General features: G+C 43.8%; 1 protein-coding gene across 1 annotated transcript in view; it reads right to left on the bottom strand.

The window, feature by feature from the left end:
- The window catches only part of kat6b (K(lysine) acetyltransferase 6B), a 22,591-nt gene extending 9,651 nt beyond the window's left edge, over positions 1-12,940 (bottom strand). The window contains exons 1-11 of the mRNA XM_083687878.1: positions 12,845-12,940; positions 11,088-11,990; positions 6,735-6,843; positions 5,615-5,730; positions 5,156-5,237; positions 4,466-4,595; positions 2,979-4,018; positions 1,516-1,637; positions 814-926; positions 579-720; positions 266-427 (exon numbers count right to left, since the gene is read on the bottom strand). Coding sequence (XP_083544004.1) covers positions 266-427; positions 579-720; positions 814-926; positions 1,516-1,637; positions 2,979-4,018; positions 4,466-4,595; positions 5,156-5,237; positions 5,615-5,730; positions 6,735-6,843; positions 11,088-11,723 — 2,652 coding nt within the window. The 5' untranslated portion in view covers positions 11,724-11,990; positions 12,845-12,940. The remainder of the gene's footprint in view (positions 1-265; positions 428-578; positions 721-813; positions 927-1,515; positions 1,638-2,978; positions 4,019-4,465; positions 4,596-5,155; positions 5,238-5,614; positions 5,731-6,734; positions 6,844-11,087; positions 11,991-12,844) is intronic.
- Positions 12,941-16,491: the final 3,551 nt, after the last annotated feature.

Raw genomic sequence — 16,491 nt, 5'->3', positions numbered from 1 at the left:
TCTAAAGCACACACACACACACACACACACTCACACACACACTCACACACACACTCACACACACACTCACACACGTTTGCTTTTAAGAAGACAGATATAGCACAATAACACTGTAACTGCATTAGCCTAATGGAACACAAATCCTGAATCAATACATCACCAAACCTGACAATACAGCAACATTGTTTATTCTTATTAACATTAGGAAATCATGTTGTATTTTCATGTTTTTTTTTTTCTTCTTAAAAATACATCATAGTCATACCTTGGAGAAATAACCCACAAGATGACATCCCTTCTCATCGTTTCTGGTGAGTATATAGAAGAGGAAAGGCTCCACATCATAATATAGGGTCTTGTGATCCAGGAAAAGCTTGGCTAACAGGCAGAGGTTTTGGCAGAAGAGCTTGCTGACATTTCCATCAACCTAAATACAGAACAGAAAGAGCAAGAGAACATTGTCCAAACAGTTCATTTTCTTTCTCCTTTCTCCTTTTTTTCTCCCTCCAAAAAACATCAGTCAGATTGCATGCAGGCTGCATACAGTCATTGCTTTATTGCTGTAAAGGGCAACTGACCTCAAACACAGAAAGGTCCTCTTTTCTGTAGATCTCATTGGCTGGTGGGTGAAACCAGCCACACTTCTTTGCGTGTCGCTGGAGGATGTTCTTGCTTCTCATGTACTTCAGACAGAACTCGCACAGATAAAGCTTTTGCAATCTGACAAGGGAGAAAATACTGTTTGTATTCAACATAGCAGCTGAATATTAAAAAGGCAGACCATTCGACTGAGGGGGAGCAGATGAAGCTTACCTTGAATATTCAGGTGGATATGGTGAAGAGTACCAGGTCTGGATCTCATACTTCCCAAACTCGATGACAGCTGGGTATCGTCCAGAGTCGAGGTTGTTCATCGTTCCAGATCTCTAAACATGTCAGACACAAGAAGAAATGTCTCAGTCATACTGTAGCACAAGCATTCAAACCATAGTTAAGGCAGATTGACTGACTGATGTCAAGAGAGCCAAAATAACCCTCATCAGCTGGTCTACAACTGCGCTATACACATTCAATCTTCTCAGATCTGAAAAGGCTAAACCATCCCTTTCCAGGGCAGGACCACCATCTTTAAATCGAACAAGCAAGGTGTATAGTACGTATAGTACATATAGTACATAGATCTATCACCTTACTTTTACAGACTTTTACTGCACTATTGTTCAAGTTATTGTTTGTTAATATCACTGGTTATCATTAGTGATGACTTTAAATATTGTTTTTGTTTTTTTTGTGTTTTATTTTACTGTCTGGCAACTACAACCAAAGTTCCCTTCCGGAAAAAATAAAGTTATTCTACATTCAAGAAGTAGAGTGTGAGATGTGTGAAGAAGAAGAAGAAGAAGAAGAAGAAGAAGAAGAAAAAGAAGGAGAAGAAGAAGAGGAAGAAGAAGGAGGAGAAGAAGAAGGAGGAGGAGCATCATCATCATCATCATCATCTTTGGGACATTCTCACACCTGGCCGGAGCGCTCCTGGACTTGTCTGAACATCTCCACGTCTTCCTGCGTGACGTGTTCCCTGGACTCAGCCACAAAGCCAGCCTGGGCCTCCTGCTTCACGCACAGCTCTCCCCCACAACCTGTTAGTCACAACAATAACCACACGTCTATCAGAGGCACGCCACAGACACAAGATTATCCACTGGTTCCCATGAATACAGGGCTTAACAACTGCTATTCTTGTCGCTGAAGAAGCCCAGAAATGCTTGTATTCTGTTTCCATGCGCTTGTAGTGTACGTTGAGTTACTCAGCCAGTTCCAGGCAAGATCTGGGGAGTTCAGGTGTATGCATCATCTCTGCATGTTTATACGAGAATCCCTAATGTAATGAAGTGAAACTAAATCAGTGTAATTGAATAACCGCTTTCATGTGCTTAGTCATCCACCAAGACAGCTTTCCCATGAATTAAAAGGCAGATGCAGTGACAGAAGCTAACGTTGAAGAAGACGACGACGATGAGGAGCAATGCTGGAGAGCAAGCAGCTATTAGGATAAATGAGACACTTGAAATACACTTAAAAACAACAACACAAAACATTATGAGCGGAGAGGTGATACATCAACAACATGTTAGAGAAATTAGTCGCATGAGTTTTTAAGATGTGTGTTTATGCGCTGTTATTGTTTAGCAAACCCTACAATTCCCTTCTCTTAGCCCCTTGGACAGCAGGTTAAAAGGGGGAGGGGGTAGGTAGGTAGGTAGGTAGGTAGGTAGGTAGGTACTGTGTCTGTGATGTCATGTCCAATCTGAGTCTCCACTGGTAGGTGAACCACTTGGGTTGTGTGTCTAATGATAGTCAGAGCAGAAGTTGGGTGGTGGTGGAGAGGAGGTGGTGGTGGGAGAGAGAAGGTGGTGGAGAGGAGGTGGTGGTGGGAGAGAGGGTGGGATGGCAGGAATAGAGAGCTAATGCAACTACAGAGACTACTAGGCAGCGATCACAATGGGTGGCGCACTACTGCAGGGGGGCAAGGACAGAGCAAGGAGCAGCATGAGGAAGTTAGTGGGCCATGCACCATGACACAGCCGACGGCAAGAGATGGAAACCGCCAAGAGTTCCGCAGCCAAAGTCAAAACGCAACGCAACGGAACTGGGTTAAAAAACGAAATTAATATTAAAAGTAGGCGGTATAAGATTAGTAGAAGGAAACTGTTACATGTGAATATAAAAAAATTACCCAAAAAAAATACAAAAAGAAGAAAAAAAAAGCGTTCAGTGGCAAAATGAGTTTCTCTCTCTCTTTTTTTTTTTTTTTTTTTGTAAAAACAAAAACATCAGCTCAAAGTATGGAATATAAAAATAGCCAGTGACAAGCCTTGGGGTTATATATATGTATATATATTAAAAAAAAAAGAAAAAGAAAAAAAAAGACTGAACTAGCGAAAACGCAGTTTAGTTGGGAACTCGGAGCCGTTGCTTACCATGGTCGTGGTCGTGCTCGTGATCGGGCTTAATTCTTCCGTCTGTCAAGTCTCCCTTTCCTGGCGAGGGCGCTCCCTTGTGAGGGGTCACTTTATATCTTAACCTGCCTAGCGTCCTGTGCTTTTTATAAAAGGGGTTACGTCTGAAATGACTGACCACCTTAAAGGGCCTTCCTCTGGGCCGGCCCGGCCCGGCCGACGAGGAGGCAGAGTGAGACAGTAACCTCGTCTTAATCTCCCTCTTCCCAAGGCGCTGCTGGGGACAAGCTATGGACGACGGGCAGGCGGACGCGTCCTGCTTACGGTGCGTGCGCTTGGGCGGCGCGTAACAAGGCAGTCCCTTTTTCCGTGATTGTCCCTGAGTGGCATAGATATGTGAGAGTCCGTCAAAAAGTCCCTTAAGTTGGTTGTTATTGGAGAGACTACTCAGGGAGGGGTCACTACTGGACTGGCTGGAAGAGCTCTGGGGGGAGTTAGCAGAGGTGGAGGAGGAGGTGGAGGAGACCTGTGAGGTGGGGCTATGTCCAGGTAACGTAGGGGGAGGGGGTGGGAGGACACAGGGAGATGTGGTGGTGGTGGTGGTTGTTGTTGTTAGCTTTTGGGTGTTGGTGGTGGCGGTGGGGTCTGCAGCCAAGGCAAACAGCTGAGACAGCCGGGGCAGGCTGGGCGGGCCCTTGTTTCTAGACTGCTGTGAGCTGGAGGGGTCTAAGGTTTCCACTCGCGACCTGCGGCCGACAGGCGAGGGAGTAAAGAATTTGGAAAGCCCGTCAATAAGCCCTTTGGTTTTCTTGTTAACAGTGACTTTAGCTGGGGTGGAGGTGGGGGTGAGGGGGGGAGTGGAGGTGGGGGTGGTGGAGGTGGTGAATTGGGAGGTGTCACCCGCCCAACCAGGGTCTGCAACAGCCAATCTGTCTCTGGCGTCCTTCACAGATGCAGCATGACCAGATGAAGTTGTGGAACAGACGGTAATCTTTTGACCCCTACCAGGTGACCCCCTTCCTCCCAGTGCTACCATGGAGCCGTCACCTCTGCTTACAGACCTAGAGGGGAACAAACAACAGCAGCGCTTTTAGGGAAAGATACTGAATGACCGAATGAATCATCATCCGACTACAGAGACATACTGTTCTACTACTGATTTACGGTTGGCTTTTTGTACATGGGTTTCTTTGTATATCTGCTGTTGAAAATAAATGTTCCCTTGGGGATTTGTAAAGTGCTACTCTACTTCTTTTTTTAGAAAAAAAAAAAAGAAAAAGAAAAAGAAAAGAAAAGCTAATAGAAAAACTAACTTTTATAGTATGCTGTATTGTATTCATGGAAATGTAACATGAAAAGTTGTGAGCCTCTGCCCACGTTGCTTGGACATCTCCTCACATCTATACATAGACTTTTGTGTGGTCATGTCCAGGCGACGTGGGAGGTGATTCACAAGGAGAGATACGTCTATTGATAAACAAGACAAGACACAATATAGAGAAACTTACATTCTTTGTTTGAGTTTATTTCTGGGCCTCCCGATTGGCTTTGCATATCGACGTTTGATCTGATGGGCTTTCTTATGCAGCAGTTTCTTCCCGTTCTCATTAGGCCTACAGACCTGGCAGAGCCACGTTCCTGGAGGACGTCCAGATACGGGGAGAGGGGGAGAGAGAGAGAGAGAGAGAGAGAAAGAGAGAGAATGAGAGCATCGGTTAGGCGGGTTCATCAATTCTAGAGGACACATTCATTTGAAACGTTTCCTTTTAATGCCGAGAGGCCCCGGCGAGAGGCCCCTCCTACTCCTCACAACGACGAATCAATTACTCAGCACAAAAGGGGAAAATCCATAAGAAAAAACATCGGGTCAATTTACTGTCCGCTGAAATAGACTTCATGTCAGCTCGTTCCGCTGCAGGGCTATGCGACTTGTATGAATCGCCTGCCAAATGTCCGACCACGTGCACGATCATTACAAGCATAGCTGTAGGCCCAGAGTACTGTAATCCACAGATAGCAAATCTCCCCTGGGACACTGGGAACCATTTGATATGCATGCAAAGCTCCTAATAAGCCATGGCAGTACTGAGTGACAGCCATAAAAAGGCCCCTGTCCTCCCAGACTATAAAAGAGAAGGCTTTCTGGAGATGACAGGAAGGAGGAAGCTCGGGAGCCGGAGACGGTGTAAACACCTTACCTTTTGGCATTCTTGAAAGCGGCGGGTTGCAACACTCCATATGAAACCCCCGATCACATGAGTCACAGAACAGCATCTCATCCTGAAAGGGAACAGCAGGCATGGGTGGGGGGCTTCCCTGTTGCATAGATGTAACACCTTCTGTCATTGCAGTCTAAAGAGTAAAAAAATGTCTGTTTGTTTATATATGAGAAAACTCCCTGAAATCTGGTTGGGACAATGGATGGTTTCTCTAAACTGTACAAAGGTTGCTTGTTGTCAGGGGAAACGGCCAGGGGAAGGGTTAGGATCAACGTTAAAACAGTGGTCACGGTGAAGAGGATATTTGTAACCTTAACTTTGGTTCAAAGCTTTCAGCAAAACAGCATTATCAGTAATGTCCATCTCTATCTTTTAGGCTACAGTGCACTGCATGGGGTGGTATGAATCAACAACAACAACAACATCTAGAGTACTCACAGCGTTTTTCCCCTGTATTCGACAGGAGCTGCAGGTTTTGCATTCTATACACTGCCATCGCAGTCTCTTCACATTGGCGGTCAACTCTGGGGAGAACTTCAGACATGACGGATGCCCTTCAGGGGTAATTAGAGAGCGTGTTAGGGTCACATACCTGCCGCCCTGTAGGATCGCTTTCACAGAGCGGGAGACAGGATGACCTTCCCATTATGTTCACACAGGAAGGTTAAATATTAACATATTGCCTTATAAATAAAGTTGGGGCATGCATGTGTGTGTGCGCGCGTGTGGCCGGAACTCTTTTTTTTCTCTTTTCTTCTTTTTGCAAGCTGCGTCTAAAAACAGTCTGATCAAACATCTGAGCTGCTAATTAAAGATAATTCGATCCTAATGAGGCAGAAACAGTAGCAGCATTCAGTCCAATGGAGGTCGATCCGTGAAAGTCATGTACAAGCGTTGCTTTCTCCCTCACATGGCTGGAAGACAGCTGTTTTACACTGAGAGTACAATTTGTGTACACTATGAGCGGTTAATGAAAACCACCTCAACGCTACTTAGTCAAATTTGAGCTATAAAAATGTCGCTAGGAGAACAATTCCTTGCGGCATTTAAAAATAATTGTTCAACGCAAATGACTCCTTAGGAGAGGTAATTTTATGGAGGGTTAGCAATTTTGTCTGGATGCCACCAATCTGCAGAACGCAAATCTCTCTCTCTCTCATATTCTAATGGCCACTTAAGTAGACTCTGCCCTTCCTTCGAGCCCATCACGGGCTGTTAGCAATTTTGATCCCCTCAACTGTCCAATTTCAACTATGTTCTTCCAATAAATCTTTCAAGAACAAGGATTTACCCAAAGCACAAGAACACACAAGTGGAATATGGCATCTGCCCCAACAATTCCTCAAGAGTTGCTGCTACTGTTACTGCTCCCAAGGTGAGCGTGTTCTACAACACCCTCACCAAACTGCAGATTGACCTTGTATCAATATACCACCACCTACTGCCACAACGCAGCCTACTTTCTACAACGTCGCTGCACCTACATAGTTGTGATTGTTTCTGTGCAGGGCTGGGCCTGTGAGGCCTTCCCCTGTCACAGCACACAGAGCCAACTCACCACTGCTCCCGCAGTCTGCACAGGACAGCAGCTCCTCCGGCCTCTTGTCCCGGTTGGACTCCTTCGTTCCCAAACAGAAACTGCATATTGGGATTGGGTCGACGCGTAACTGGGAGGAGAAAAAGACAAGAAGCGCAAGTTTGAAAAGGCTCGGAGAGGCCTACACCAAGACTCACCATACAGCGCTGCAAGGGTCTGCAAATTACCCTGATATTTATTAAAATGCAGGTGGAGGACCTTTTACCAGTTCCCTGTTTGTGGACCTGGACGTGAGGGCCATTGAAGGTATGCTAGGCACTGAAGCTGACGGGCCGCAAATGTATTGTGTTTGTAGAAAGAGTGACCTCACTATTTCCATATCATATTACACATAACTAGACTGACACAAGGCATTAGCGGTTAGCTGGGCCAGCGTTTATTTAAGGTATTTGGACAGAACGTATCCAGATCTTTGCTAAAACAATGACATGTACAAGTATACATTAGGCTTAGCGGTCAAAGCTGTGTGAATCAAATGGGAATTAATGACATTGCAGTCTATCCCTGACATGAGTTGTTGAACATGTCAACAGAATAATTAGCACTTCTTGTCCACAGAGGTACTGCATAATGCAACAGCTCCCCTTCTTTTTTATCCACCCAATCTGAAAGGGGATGTGATAATCATAGTTTAAGGGCTTAATCCAATTTAAAAAGCTTACACTACAGTTTGAAAGGATTAGCCAGCATGTAATCAAATTACCTTAATAATAAAACATGTTCTCTTATTGTTGCTGAAATGATTCAAATCCATTGTAGTTGCAGCAAGTCTCTGAACAAACACTCACTTAAAGGCTTAGAATTAAGTTCAAAAGCAGTAAAATATCAGCTCATGGTTTAAGAGGATTTTCCCATTGATCACAAAGAACTAATGAGAGAAAGACCCCTGAAAAGAAAAACTCAGAAGACTATTTTGCTCAATACGGAATGTTATGAAAAGACTAAATATCATTGCATCAACCACCTTGAAAAACAATAACACCCCCTCCACAGCGCACACACACACACACACACACACACACACACACACACACACACACACACACACACACACACACACACACACACACTGCCTGCCATCTCCTCTGAGAGCAGGTTCTTACGGAAAATAACACTCACTGGGTGTGACCATAAATAACCCACCTCATCATCACTTTACATACAAACGGCTCATGAATCGACTGGGGCTTTGGAAGGTGCTCTGGGGATGAGTGTAATTAGTTTCCTGTTTCTATGAGACAGATCAGCATCCTGGCCTCAGCAGCTTGTTTGACCTCCAAATCTCAATCGGTTTTGACCTCCCGGTGCCCTGGCTTCACATACAAATCGGGGAGTATTTTTAAGAGGCTTGTCAAAAAGGCTAACATTTCAATGAGTCACTATTTCGAACTAAAAGTGTGTGTGTGTGTGTGGGGGGGGGGGGGGTGTAAACAGGGGGGGGGGGGATACACTGCTGGGATTCGGACATTGTTCCAGGTTGTTGTATAAATTGATTGATACCGCGAGAGAAAGCAGTTTACAGCTACATCAATGATTACTCCATTTTCAACAACAACCTGCCAGGTCAATAGTGGAGTGGCAGTGCTACCGTTAGGAGCTGATTGCTGTGCTCACAGTCTTGAATACCACCGGCTTGCTTTTATGTAAAGACAACTCTTCAATACTATAGTGATGGCTGGCTGCCTGGGTGGCTGGCTCAGCCTGGAGGACACATCACATCATCACTGTGCAGAACAGCCGACCACAAGCTTCCTCCAGTAGCTACAGTCGCTAACAGGGTTAGCAATGTGATGTGGTTGAAGCCAACTGTCTGGAGGATACATTCACGACCATAATGCGCAAACTAGGCCTACCTTGGTCTTTTGAAAATGGCTTAATTTCAGTTATATCATTGTCAACGATGAAAACAAACTTTCTTGAGGGGGAAGAACACTGAAAACTTTGTTTCATACCGAGCAAACTGTTCTACAAAAGGTTTAATATAAACTTCTCAAGGCGGACTGGCTCTTTTCTAAATGACTTTATAAACAGGAAACAGGTCTACCAAACAGAGTTCACGGAGTTCACCTAACAGCAGAGCTGTTTGTCTACAAGCACACAGATATGCTCTTCCTTTTGTACTTGATCAAAATCACAACACTACCTTGCATGCCCCAAAGCTGCAAATCAAGAACTGTAGACCTTGGTATTCAAATAAATAGGCTGTAGATGTATGGGGATGCTTCAGCAGAATACAAGTCTGTATCGTTGCGATAAGCAACACTGTAGGTCTGTTTGGACTGCATGAATAAAATAGTTCCAAGTCTTGAAAGGCATTGCTCCAGAAAGGAAAGGCCTCTATGGACCCTTGTCAAGTGGCACTTACGCAAAAGTCTACACAGTTGATATAGGCAAGTTTTACAACTGACTGTATACTTGAAAATGTATAAATTCCCCACAAGGCAAAAAAAAAGAAAAAAAATGAAAGTCTAGTCTATGAGCCATTGGAGGATTCACGCTTTCTTTCTTTCCAACAGGGAAATGCCTGTGAATGGTGATTAAACAGAGAGAAATTTGAAATGCTCAAAGTGCTATTCAAAAGAAGAAAAAAAAAAAACACAGCTGAAGAGGAGATGTTACTGATTGACTTGGGGATTCCAAATTAAGTACATTACAGGAAATGACACTGCTTCAAAGACAAGGTTGTGTTTGGTGAGAGGAGTGCGGTTCTATTAGAAGGCTGCTGTTATACAGAGCCCAAGTAGTTACATAACACAGGCAAAAAGCCTTTAAAAAAAAAAAAGTCTCATTCCTCGCCTTTGTTCCTGCCAAACTCACTTTAGAATCTAATAAACTTTGACCCAAGAATTCTCTCTGTTTTCCAAGAGTTTCTCATTTCCTACCCTCACTAGTTGTGCTTTAGGCCTACTCGCTACCCGAGAGGACAGAAATACCTCATCCTCTGAAACACTCAGTAAACTTGGACTAAATGATGTCATCAACTAAGAGCGGCGTGTTGAGATGCACCAGTCGGGCCGGTGCAGAACAGGCCCGGTGCAGAACAGGCCCGGTGCAGAACAGGCCCGGTGCAGAACAGGCCCGGTGCAGAACAGGCCCGGTCCACACACTTGACAGCCATGACTACCTTATTATTGCAGGACACCGTGTCTTAGCAGAGCTCTCAGCTTCACTCCTGGCGTGACCACAGACAGAAAGTGTGGTTGCCATGTCAGGCGTGTCATTTCCTGATGTTCATAATGAAACTGGAGGGTCGCTAATGTCTCTCAAAAGTCTACGGCATCATTGGTGCGGTGTCCCATTCCAGTGGAAAAATACTGTACAATCAATGAATAGATTATTTGTATAAAGTTGTAGCTGCCATAAAAAGCGAGGGGCCCATTCTTTATGCAACAGAAAGCCTGAATCCTGAAAGCCCTTTGCTGTACAGTGCTTTTAAACTGTCAGGTACAAAACTGCTGTCAATAGCTTACAGGGTAACGTTCACCTGCAAAATGAACTACTGCTGAGTGTCAGTGATGGAGATGCAATCTGAGAAGCATCTGTCTCATGTGTCAAAGTGAGGCCAAAACAACGTGGGAAAGATAGGTGTCCATGTTCCTATCATCTAAGTACAGTGTTCCCCAAATGCACACCTTTAAAGATAGGAAGGACACACACACACACACACACACACACACACAAGCTGTGATGTCTGAAAGAAAAACGACTTATCATGGCTTTCCCTGTTTTGTTACAAGCCTGTACTAACACATCTGACTCAACAGTGGTTCATACAGTCAGGCCTGTTAGAGCAGGGTTGGAACGAAAGCTTGCACAACCTTGTAGCTCTCCAGGACTGAAATTGAAGGTATATGGTCTATCCATAATCATACTGTACACATGCAAGGCCAAATAGTCAAAGGTCCATCTTCCTGAGCAAACAGGACACTCTTTATCAAACATTATTTCAATCTTATTCGAACCCATTACTCCACTATAAGTGACCAACTGAGCACAAGTGTCCTGTTTCTTTCCAACCACCAACATCTTCTGACTCTGCCAGGCAAACTATTCCACGGAGCAGAACTTCCATTCATCTCAATACAGCCAAGATCCAAACACACGACTCAAAGTCATTAGTATCATCCATAAATAAACCAGATACAGCATCAGTGAGAGTATCACATATCCTCACATATAACCACAATACAGTCGCTGTTATCTGAAGGTAAATCGACCAACCTGCAAAGATATGACGTTAATGAGATATGGTGTCATGATCATGTGATCACCCAGGAGGGAGATGGCGATGGCGAGAAGGTCCTATCACATTACCTGGTCTCTCTCGTGTGGGAGGAGGGTCACGTACGCCATGGCCAATGGGGAAGCACTCGGACACCTCAGGCCCCTCCCCTCCGCGTTGCCGTGGTTTAGCCGGTACCGCGGCCCGTTCTTCAGCAGCCTCCCGTTGTTGACGGCCCGCTTGGCGGCCAGCCGGAGCCGCTGCTGGAAGGCGGCGTTGACGATGACGTTGGCCAGGTCGTCCTGGTTCCGCAGGTACCTCTCCATGTTCTTCAGAGAGGAGCCGTGGGTGTCGTCCAGACCCTCCAGGGCCCTTCGGATCATTTTATTCCAATCAACGTGGCGCAGGTCACTTGAACTCCACACAGGCCTAGATCCCTTAGACGGCAGCGCAGAGGCGTTGTTCGCAGCCGGTTGGAGCCCAGACCCAACTCGGCCAGGCGTCCCGGGGTCCTTGAACGACGCGCACCCCTTGTTTGTAACTTTGAGAACGGAGCCATCTTGAACACTTAATTCCAACTGCTCCAGAACGGTCCTCTTATCCAAGCCTCGCAGAGTCGCGACCGCATGGCAGATACGCTCCTCCGAAGGCCTCTGCTTTTGCCTTTTAATCTTCTGTATTGCTTCAAGAATCCACTCCGTATAGAGAGGGTTTGCAAGTTTTACCATGGTTAAACAATTAGATTCAGGAAAGAGTGATCCATAGAGATTCCCCTGCAGTGTTGTCGAACATCTGGTACATCCACATCTTGAGAAGGTCAAAAAGTAATGTTCCACACCAGCACCCAGAGATTCTTGTAAATCCCAGGTATTTTTTCTTTTTTTGCACACAAGAACTTCACAAAAGTAGAGTAGATGGGAAGGTAATTCCTCAACAGTTGTAGGGACTGGTACCAAACGATCTGGAACACAATTCCTTCAGGATCCAAATGAAGCCTAAAGGGGAAAAACAGAGATATTAAATTACATAATAAGAACAACAACACAGGCCTGTAAGAACACAAACAGAGACAGATTTCACCCAGCCCCTTCAGAGTGGGACCTGCTAGACTGGTTGGATAAAGGCAGACATTTATGAAAGCATTTAAATAGGAAACAAACCTTCACAATGTTAGGATTAGTGCCGCCTATTTCTTAGAAAAGATGACATACATATTCTGATACTGAAAAGCAGTTTCTATCAAAACAACTTGTCAACATGAAGGGAATGTCTGCCAACACAGAACCAGATGGATAACAAACCAGAAGAGACAGACTGAAGATGCAGACATTCTAGAGAGGTCAGATGTTACTTAATCCATAGTCTGAAACCATAATCCACGGGCCAAATCTGACGTTAGTTTATTGTAATAGATACATTATAAATCTGACAAACAGGACGAGCCAAACTGTAACATAAGGTAGACACAAAAACCTTATCAGTTACACTGTAACATTATCAGTTAGGGTATCATTTCTGCTCTCCTTTTAAATCTGCCAAATATTCCATTGCAACATGATCAACTGTACTTCTATAGTTGTGTCTTTATCCATGTTGCTGTCAGACCGTTTTAAAGACAGCTCACCAGAAAGTACATGGAGTTGTACTTGTCAGCGAGTTTGACAGCTCAGATGTGGAACGAGTGACAAACAGGGATTTGTTAATTTTAGCTGTCAGCTGCATACCGTCAATTAATATTGTTGCACTTTTTGACAGCTGCCGAGGGATGGTCACCGGAAATTTATGACGGCAATACAATGTTCAAACTAACATGAATCCCGAGTGAGCGAAAATACAATAAGTAACAAACCTTGACTTGTCAGTCGAGCTGTAGAAAATAACATTGCTGCCTGCGTTACTGATGTCACCTAAACAGTCGCCATTTTGTTACAATGTTGTAGTTTACATGAATCCGACATGACGCTGATTACAATCCAATGGAGTCTCATTAAACCGTACCTACACTAATGTGCCCTCCCTAGCAACTTTAATATTGGCTGTAAAGACCAGATCCGATTTCTGGTTTGATAAAGCACATGTCAATCATTATATATGAGCTCACTTTAAAAGGGACTGCGTTGGCTGCATGATCTGTCACTACACTCAATTGACCCGCCTCTTAAGGTGCCTTCTCATGTAATGGATTGATATTCTATTTACCTAGAGCACTCACCGGTGGAGGACTGAACAAGTCCGCACATGGTTGGAACAGTTTCATAGGCATTTTATATACCAATTAGGTGATAGACTCATTTCTATGAGTCATTTTCATGTATTTGCTAAATTAATGGTTTCCTCTGAATAATAATAGAATAATAGTGTCAAGTACCAGCCCACCTTTAGTACGACTCCTCCTTGAAACAATTGGTTACACTTGAAAGTGATTTGGATCATTTTAGACTTTAATTGGTTGTTTGTTAAATCCGTCATTTATTTGCAGAAAGTGGCGAGAAAGACACGATCGCTGATTTAAAGCAGCAAGTTTTAACATATTTGAAGGTGATATAACTGTGCCAAACGATGTGAAAGCTACCCGACACTCTCCCGTCCAAACTGGTGTGGTGTTCTATTTTATTTTCCACTCTTGCTGGCTGATTAAGGCTACAGCTCAGCACCACCTCGAATTAACTGTTTCACCAACTCGTAATGTGCCGACGTTAAAACTACAGAATAATAAGTAGGGCACAATAAATAATCATTCAGGGTCTCCTCTCCATCAAGCGAGAATTTCTCCACATACGATAGCCTACATGCCAGGCGAGGCGATCACATTCTCCCATGTAGTAGATCATTACAATACTTTAACGGTATTATCTCTGTAATATTTCCGATGAGAAATCCACACATGTGGAAAATTCCAAATGCAATCTTAAGTAATCGGAGTAACCAGAGTAATCGGAGAGTCCCATATCTTCTCTGTTCCTTAATTATGTATCGCTACAGTTTCTTGAGCCATTTCTCAGTTGGTTCATTCTTGTTTTCAGATTATTTGTCAGCGATACAGCCTCCTTGAATTTACGTCGTTTACAAAATGTGCCGCCGCCGGGCGAGGAGGTAAAACAAATTACGCAAGTTTCATGCAAGGATGAAATGTAACCAGTGTGAAAAAAGGCAAAAGGCAACCATAAATATTTGCTGGTAGTTACCTCAAGTTTTTTCCCCGGATACTCTCCTCTTCATTATCACGATGATTGAAACGATGATGTGTAAATACACAACGGTATATCCATTGGGTTTTTCCTGGTATTTAATCTGTAAACGAACGCTAGGCTTGCGCTGAGACAGAGAGGACCTGATAACAACTAATTGAAAGGTTAATCTACATAGCAGGCTGTGACAAAGTGGTACCCTCCCCCTTCCTTTTCGCTGTAGACATCCCTACTTCAGTGTAGTGGAGGACCGTCGCCCCTGTACGCGCTCCTACAATGATCATAGAAAACATTTTATGTCAATTTCACTTTACCCATTAAAATGAGCACAGGGAAGGCGCGTTATTTATTAACACATTTTTGCCACGGATCTTGATGTCTATATTCAGCCATACAGTGTTCTGAGAGTGCCTGACACATGCACACGTTGAAATTGGCATTAATCTCAAAGGATAATAACTTCCTAGATATTGATATGGGGCCATTTATAAACACCATATGTTTCTGAGCAGCGTGGGATAATACAACCAGCTGCAAGTAGGTCCTCTTGGAAAGATAATGACCGAATGAACACATCATCACAAGTCCTTGATTATTATTATTATTATTTTTAAATCGTTAGTTATGAATAATAACATTAAACAATCATTTTGAAATATGCACTGAATCTGTGTCTGAAAATCCTAACTTAATCATAGACAGCCTACAAGACCGCAATTATCAGGTATTTAATGGGCCATGTAAAATCAACAGTGTGTTACATATTAATCGCCGGAAGCACCGACCACAAGATGCTTGAGCTACCTATTCTCTTGATGCATTACGTCACATCTAGCATTATGCATTTATGTAACAGCATTCTCATTTTACAAGCAGTAATACATGTGTAATCTGAGGAGGACACGTGGTTACATCCCATTCTGTGTCATAGGCACACAGAAGTAACAAGACAAAACACTGGAGTGAAATAATTGTTGTGTGGTGTAAATGTGTCATTAATAAACACTATAGGAAATAATTATAATTAGTTTATATTTGCCTCTAGTTAGTCATGCAGTCAACGTTGTTGCAACATACATAAGAATAATTAGATTAAACTTGTGCGGCCATGAAAAACACACGATATCCTACCACACCGACAAAACAAAACACAGACACTACTTATTGTTAATGCAAGACAAATGGTTGTTACGTGAGAATATTTGCTGTAGCCTCACGTGAAACAATGGTCATTTCAAAGGGGCATTATAACCGTGATTGACAGAGGAGAAGGGAAATGCTGTTCTGATTAGACGTGGTTGGATGTCAAGAGAGGCACTGACCAAACACTCGATGTCTGGATATAATGAATGTCACCCTGGGCCCCAGCAGGTTCCCCACTGCTGACTGGGTCCAGGGATAATTTGAATTGGAGCATGTGCCACCACCGTCTGCCCATCCCCCACTACCACTCAATCCCTGCCAACTGCCACACTGGTGCTCAGAGAAACACTGCTGCCCATCTGCGGGGCAAAACACTGGCTGGATCCCCAGTCACTCCCTTTGCCCGCTTTCAAAGCAGAGAGGCTGGTTGTGACCCCATGTGAGGGTATATACCAGATAGACAAGTGTGTGTGTGTGTGGGTGGGTGTGTGTGTGTGTAAGTGTGTGTGCGTGCGTGTGAGTGTGCGTGCGGGTGTTATTTCTTTTACAATATAACTGCATGAGCCCCAAATTTGCCAACGCCATATGGTCATTCATTCACTCTATCTAATCTATGATATCTATCTATGTCTATTATCTATGCCATCAAGCTAAGGAAAATGAAAAAGTTGGCACGATTCATTTCAAAGTGGGGAAAAAAAAGAAAAGGAGACCTTAGGCAGGCACATTACGAAATTGCTGAACTACCGTTGAGTTTCTAACTCTTTTAATTTTTTTGAACAAGCATTAAGGTGAACATAGAGAGAAAACTGTGTTTAATAGTTTCCTTATCATGGTAAGCATTCTCATTACTTAATCATGGCTCCATCTTTGTGTTTGTGTTTTGCCATCTGTCATCTTGAGAAGCAAATGAACCAGCTGCCACAGAGTGTGATCTTGCCCAATCAGAAATGCGGTCTTTTCAAAGCGCATCTGTGTGAAACCTTAAAAAATGCTGATGAAAAAAAAAAAGTGTCTCAAAGTTGTTAATAAAATGTTGGCTGGAGCATGTTTTCACCTAGATGCCCCCGATTACCATAAACACAAAAACTACGCCTCATTAATGGAATCAGAGCCCTCGCATAAGAGGTGTGAAAATGGGAACCCTCTTCATATTTAATGAGGC

This window comes from Argentina silus (assembly GCF_951799395.1).
Source record: "Argentina silus genome assembly, chromosome: 16".
Classification (NCBI taxonomy): Eukaryota; Metazoa; Chordata; class Actinopteri; order Argentiniformes; family Argentinidae; genus Argentina; species Argentina silus.
This window is presented reverse-complemented; position numbering and strand designations above follow the sequence as displayed.